Source organism: Cucumis melo, chromosome 10, assembly GCF_025177605.1.
Source record: "Cucumis melo cultivar AY chromosome 10, USDA_Cmelo_AY_1.0, whole genome shotgun sequence".
Taxonomy (NCBI): domain Eukaryota; kingdom Viridiplantae; phylum Streptophyta; class Magnoliopsida; order Cucurbitales; family Cucurbitaceae; genus Cucumis; species Cucumis melo.
Window position 1 is genome coordinate 14407109 of NC_066866.1, and position 6283 is coordinate 14413391.

General features: G+C 31.4%; 1 protein-coding gene across 2 annotated transcripts; it reads right to left on the reverse strand.

Moving 5' to 3' along the window:
* Positions 1–1038: 1038 nt before the first annotated feature.
* On the reverse strand, positions 1039–4951 carry LOC103502902 (loganic acid O-methyltransferase-like). Of its 2 annotated transcripts, none has more exons than XM_008467024.3 (4): positions 4734–4951; positions 2920–3159; positions 1692–2117; positions 1039–1578 (listed from the first exon to the last, which is right to left on the reverse strand). In XM_008467024.3, the coding sequence occupies exons 1-4, from the start codon at positions 4851–4853 to the stop codon at positions 1234–1236; spliced, it is 1131 nt and encodes a 376-aa protein (XP_008465246.2). In that variant the 5' UTR covers positions 4854–4951; the 3' UTR covers positions 1039–1233. The 2 variants fall into 2 exon arrangements, with proteins under 2 accessions (XP_008465246.2, XP_050946618.1); XM_051090661.1 differs by having other exon boundaries at positions 2938–3159; positions 4734–4893.
* Positions 4952–6283: the final 1332 nt, after the last annotated feature.

Genomic DNA, 6283 nt, shown 5'->3' on the forward strand with positions numbered 1-6283 from the left:
TGAGTATTCATTTCTTTATAGATTCATACACACACATCGTATTTTGCTAGAGATCCGATTTATTTACTATATATGTGTAAATATGTTATGAATTGGACCATTATGAAAACTGTTATCATGTAAAAGTAGCTATTGGAAATCAAACTTCTTCACCATCATCTCAAATACATCCCATAAGTTCTTTTTATTTTTTTCATGAGCTGCTAAACTCCTAATGGGCTGAAAAGAATAAACTAACATTCTCACAAGTTTGCATGAGTTGAAGTTCATCTTGTTTAATGTGTGCTTATAATCTATTACTTGGATCCATTTGATCAGCTAATTTAAGTAGAATAACTAACAACTTTAAGAGAGTAAGTGGTTATAGAGATCATGAAAGGATGAAAGAAGTAGCTTTAAAAATGAATTTAATCTCGCGTCCATTTTAAACATAAGCATGCATCTATGTGATAAGGTCTATATTGCATACAACACCAGCTTCATTTTGACAAGTTAAACACATGAACGAAACTTTCTGCATGACTTGTGTGAATGTTAGCATATCTTCTAAACCCTAGCTATTTCATCCATTGATTTTCAAACCTCTGAACCCATTAGTTTTCATTTCTGCAACATTACCATCACTCAACGCATCACACACCCACACATTTGATGCATCAAGCTGTTTCTATATATTTACTCAACTTGTTCATCATTATTCTCGCTTCTTACTTTTTTTACTTCATTTCCCTTATTATTTACACAAACATATATCATTAAATTTGATCATTTCTAAAACAATAATTCCAAGACATTAATTCATAAACTCGAGTTCGACCCCAGTACTGGCTTGGAAACTTTTGTTAAACTTGCACTTGGGTTTTACGCACATAACATGGATATATATATTGCAAAAATCATCAAAGTGGTAGTTGCAAAGACACCATTAAAATTTCAATTGTAATACTTAAATCCTCAAACGTTAAAATTGGACTATCTCAAACTTGCATAGTGTTATAGAAGTTGGAGGACGCATAAAACCTATACATAATAGGATAGGATAAACACTTAAACACACAATTGTTATTATAAATTATAATTAATCAAGATGATAGAGATTTAAACGTCACAAACATTATTAAAAACTGATAACTTGGAATCACAATCGTCCAAACGACAATCGGTTAAGACATTAACCTTTTAAACGCGAGATCAAAGATCAAATATTCAAATTTTTATCTCTTTTTTTTTCTCTTACAATCGTTTCAAAACAACAAAGAGCTGAACTTTTTCATGGAGCTTAGAGTTGATTTCCTCATAGTGATGATTAAGTTTTTGGATGACCCTTTCAAATAATTGTTCAATGAAAGTGAGGTTATGGCCAAAGTGTTGGGTGAAGATGCCTTCCATTGCAGCCCTTATATGGTTGATCCACTCTCTAGTGTCAATGGCTCCTTGAAGCCATGTGGTTGGAGCTGTTAGTTCCATTCTTTCAATGCTAAAATTCCCATTATCTTCTACCAATTGCCTCATTTCTGATGGACAAGTTATATATATGGGCAGATTGAAAGAATCCACTTTAGCTTCACTCACTAATCCCTGCCATAAATTTCAATTTCAAAGTTTGAAATTTTATCTCTACATCAGCAATGAGTTATATTTTTTTAAAAAAGTTACCATCATATAAAAAATTAATATGAAAAATTGATTACCTCTTTTGACATATCAATGAGAGTGGAGGCCAAAACTTTATAGAGCAAACCAGATGGTAACTGAGAAGCAGAAATTCCATCAGGATTTCCTGATGTAATAATCACCATTATTCCTCCTTTCACCATCTCCTCCGCCCTAGCCCTAAGAAAATCTCCCATATCCTTGGCAAACTGACCTGCATAAGCCGCCGCCACAATGTCCGCAGCCCCTAGGTAGTGGATATGCCCCTTGTTCCACGCAGGCGATTGCTCGTCCCGTAGCTCCTCTGGCACCCTTGATAGCCAGTGCACTGCATATGAAGAATGCACGAATTGCACCGACGCCCTCGGAAACAATCGCTGGTGAAACGACCCTGCCACGCCTGCTGCAAAGTAGTCTCTCTCTACCGGAAGTGATTGAAATAGCGTGTTGAAGTCGTTCGTCACCTATGTATTACAAAAAAAATACGAATAACAGATTAAACTCATCATAACTCAAAAGCTTAAAAAAGTGAGTAGCAATGTAATGGTATATGAGAGCAAGAGATAGTTAAACTAGTTTTACCAAACTTTTAAGTTTTAGATTGATCCATGATTAAATTATAGTTTGTTGTAAGTTTTTTCTTAGAGGTACATCACGAAGACTTTCTAAGTGGTTACACTACTATCGTTCATGCACACTTAGCTACGAAGTTCTGACGGAATCCGGTACATTAGTGTTGATAAATTCTCGTCCAAACACACTTAGTTGCGAACTTCCGATAAGATCCGATGCATTGGTCTTTATATATTGTCGTCCAAGCACACTTAGTGGTGAACTTTTGATGAGATTTGGTGCATTAGTGCCGGTATGATCACAACCGAAAGTTTAGGGTAAACTAGCAAATTTGATCCTTGTTATTTGAGAAAGTTGGAAATTTAATTCCTATGGTTTCCAATTAGATTTGGTCCTTAATGACCACTTGACTTTTTATAGTCTTTACAACGGGGACTATTTAGAAATGTATTAAACAATGGGATATCTGTTTTATGAGATAAATGAGAATTAAACTTTAACTTCGAAAATTAACTAAACTCTAACTGACCAAGTTTTAGTCTTTAATAATATGTATTTAATAATTAACATAAATACATTGCATCACAACTAATATTGACAAATAATTTTATGTTTCTTAAGCATGTTGTGATCTATGAAGTTATTTTTTATTATTTATTTTTTGTGAGTTTGATGGATGCATGATTTAACCACCTGATCATTGAAGAACACCTGAAATTCAGGTAACACCGAGATAGGGCAGACCGATTGGAACGTCTCTTTCATAGATTTTACGATATGTTGCATCGTCCCAAAGGTGTTGGGTCCGGCCGCGCAACCCAAATCAGCAAGAACAACGGTATTTGAAGGGGAAGAAGAAGCGAGCTTTACAATCTCAAACTTCTCTTTAATTTCTTGATCAATTTTTTCTCTTTCAACATTTGCAAATAATCTCTGCAGCAAAAGTGAAAAGAAGGAATAATATGATGAATAAACAGCTGCTTCATGCATGACCTTCAAGTGGATCCAACACTTAGAAGGGAAAAAAAGGAATAAAAATAATGACACTTGCATTTGACCCGTACAGAAAATATTGCTGACAAAGCTGTTAAATAAACCCACTAAATGAAGTTGTACTACTTGCTGTTAATTAGGGTTTCAAGATATTGGCCAACTTGTTTTAATTTTTTATTACAAAACGTTTTATATTAAAGAATGTTTGGTTGAAAATCCAAATTGTAATCTTTTTAAATACAGTAATTATGGAGATATGGAGATGGAGCCTCTGACTAATTAGTTGAAGTAATTCATGATAATTACTACTTATTTAAATTCATTCCGTGGAACTTTTCACTTTTGATAAAGAAAAGGAATATAATAACTGTTTCTATTTATAAGTTTTCTTTTAAAAAAAAGTTTAATTAAATATTTAGATTTGTATCTTTTGAAGTACAAAAATGGTAGAGATGGAGATTGAGCATCTGACTTTAAGAGAGGAAAGAGTCATGACACAGTTTCCACCTAATTAAATTCATCGGGTCTCTTTGAGCAAAAGAAAATAGCTATATTTATGTTTGAGTTTTTTTTCTGGATAAAAATTTAAATTTGTAATCTTTTGATTGTAGAACAATTATGGTGGTAGAAAATTGAACCACAAGCTGAGAGGGAGAGAGTGCATATCCATTGCAACTGTGTGCTAAGTTGATCACTTCAGTCCAAACTCCTCACCTTTTGATCCAAGTAATAATATAGCTTTGATCCAAGTAAAAGGATTAGAAAAGTTGAGATCAGGGGACAAAACCATTTTAGTAGAATATAATTAAAAAAAAAGAAGTTATTGCATAGGGTACATCTTAGAGTGGGAACAAAATAAAGGTGAGTGGCGTAGCTAGCTAGGGTTTGTAGGGTGGAACAAGGTCTAGGAATAGTTATGTTGGAACAGAATCTTAGTAATATTAAATTTAAAGGCTGATGCTTCAAGGAGAGAATGAGACCACAATTCAATGGTCCTATGACTTAGCTTTTATATATACATTAAAATATGTCTTTTTTTTTCTTAGTTCTTATTTTGTAATATGGTATAGTTAATATTATTCACCTCAAATTTAGTATTCATCTATAAATATCTTTTCTTGCAGAATATTTAAAATCTTCTCCCTTTTCAATTCAAATATTAAACAACAAATTTAATTTTATAACATGACTATTTGGATTTCTTTTAATCTTTTTTTAACTGTACTCAATCTCACAAACTCAAAGTTTCGACCTTTGGAGGGAAAATAAATCATTTTCACATATTTTTACTCGTAAAGAAATTTTATTCTACACCAAAAAATCTCTTTGGTTGATGATTTTACGTAAAATCATACATTTAAGTACTATTCAAAAAAGCATACATTGATGATATCTCATCTAAAACATGATAGCAAAACGGATTTCTAGAGAGAAAAGAGAAACATAATTTTTTGTCGTGAGACCTTTCGATGTTAACAAGAAAAACAAACAAAAAGAGTTAAAAGGGAAAGGACCTGATAACATGAGTTGTTAGAGTAGCTATAAGTTCCATTGCCTCCATTTGCAGGAAGAGAATCGGAAAACTTTGAAAAATTTGCTTCTTTATTGCATAAGTCTTGCAATAACTTACTCATTTTCAGGGGGGAGAGAATGGGAGAAAGATATGGAAGAAAGCCTGAGGGGTTCAGTTCATATAGAATTTCACAAGGGGTATTGAGTATATATGGAAGAAAGCCTGAGCTAATGTGCACCAATTATTTGTGTGCTTTAGTGCATTATTTTTGATGGGGTAAAACATTACCTAATAAAAGAAAAATAAAAAAATAATTTAAAGGGCAACCAGAAAAAGAAAGAGGACTATAGTTAGGTAAATTTTCATATTTATAACAAATCATTAAAATATTTACGGCTCATATAAAAAATTATGAAAAAACCCGTAAAGGTGGCCATATTTTTTAAATATTTTAGGTTTTCTATTCCTTTTCATCGTCTTTATTCTCTTCCTTTGCGATTTTTTTTCTTTCTATCGTCTTTCTTCTCTTCATATTCCTATTTTTTCCTAAATGTTATTTTGTTTAAGGTTGTGTATCAAATATAAAAGATCTATTTGTTTTTTAGTTTTTTTAAATTGTTATTTGGTTGTTTGATCAAGATCGTGTACTAAATATTATAAAAGATCTTGAATAAAAAACCAGTCATTTTAGATTTGGCCCAAATCTAAAAGATTGTGTACAAAAATAGTCAAATCTAAATAATCGTAAGCCAAAAAATCTAAAAACAAACTATTTAGATTTGGACCAAAATCTAAACAATCGTTTACAAAAATAATGTTTAAAAAAATTGTTCAAAAAAATCTAAACGATCATGTAGCAAAATCTAAACGGTCGTGTAGCATAGAATCTTGAAAAAAAATCGTTTAGATTTGGCTATCCAAATCTAAACAATCAAATCTAAATGATCTTGTAAACAAATTAAACGATCGTATACAAAGAATCTGAAAAGGTTGATTAGTCATGTACCAAATATAAATAATTACGTACCAAATATATTAGCGTTGTTGACAACGTAGTTGATGGGGCTTTTTGGTATTTTACATTTTGGGTCCGAGGGACTTTTTCATCTTCGAAATTGTTCTATACAGTGTAAATATTTTGCTGCTTTGTTATATATTTTAAAAGACTCATATAATTATTTATAATGATAATATAAAATTGAGACATTTTTAAATATAGTAAAATAAATTAAAATATCTACGATATATAGCAAAAAGTTTTATTCAAGATTCTTTTGGTACACGATCGTTTTGATTTGTTTACATGATCGTTTATTTTTTTTAAGATTCTTTGGTACACAATAGTTTAGATTTGGCTAAACGATTTTTTTTAATTCTTTTGGTACACGATCGTTTATTTTTCTACATGATCGTTAAATTCGCTTTTTTCAAGATTATTTATATATGATATTTTAGATTTGGTTACTCCGAATCTAAACGACGTAAAAGAGAGGAGGAAAAGAAGAAAGATGATGTATGTAGCAAAAAAAAAAAAAAAAAAAGACAATAGAA

Bases quoted from the DNA above. Each gene is read 5' to 3' on its own strand.
- LOC103502902 (XM_008467024.3), bottom strand. From the start codon at position 4,853: ATGAGTAAGTTATTGCAAGACTTATGCAATAAAGAAGCAAATTTTTCA. The intron at 2,118-2,919 runs GTGGTTAAATCA...TGTAATACATAG, and splicing joins AGGTGTTCTTCAATGATCAG to GTGACGAACGACTTCAACAC. The intron at 1,579-1,691 runs GTAATCAATTTT...AATTTATGGCAG, and splicing joins TCATTGATATGTCAAAAGAG to GGATTAGTGAGTGAAGCTAA.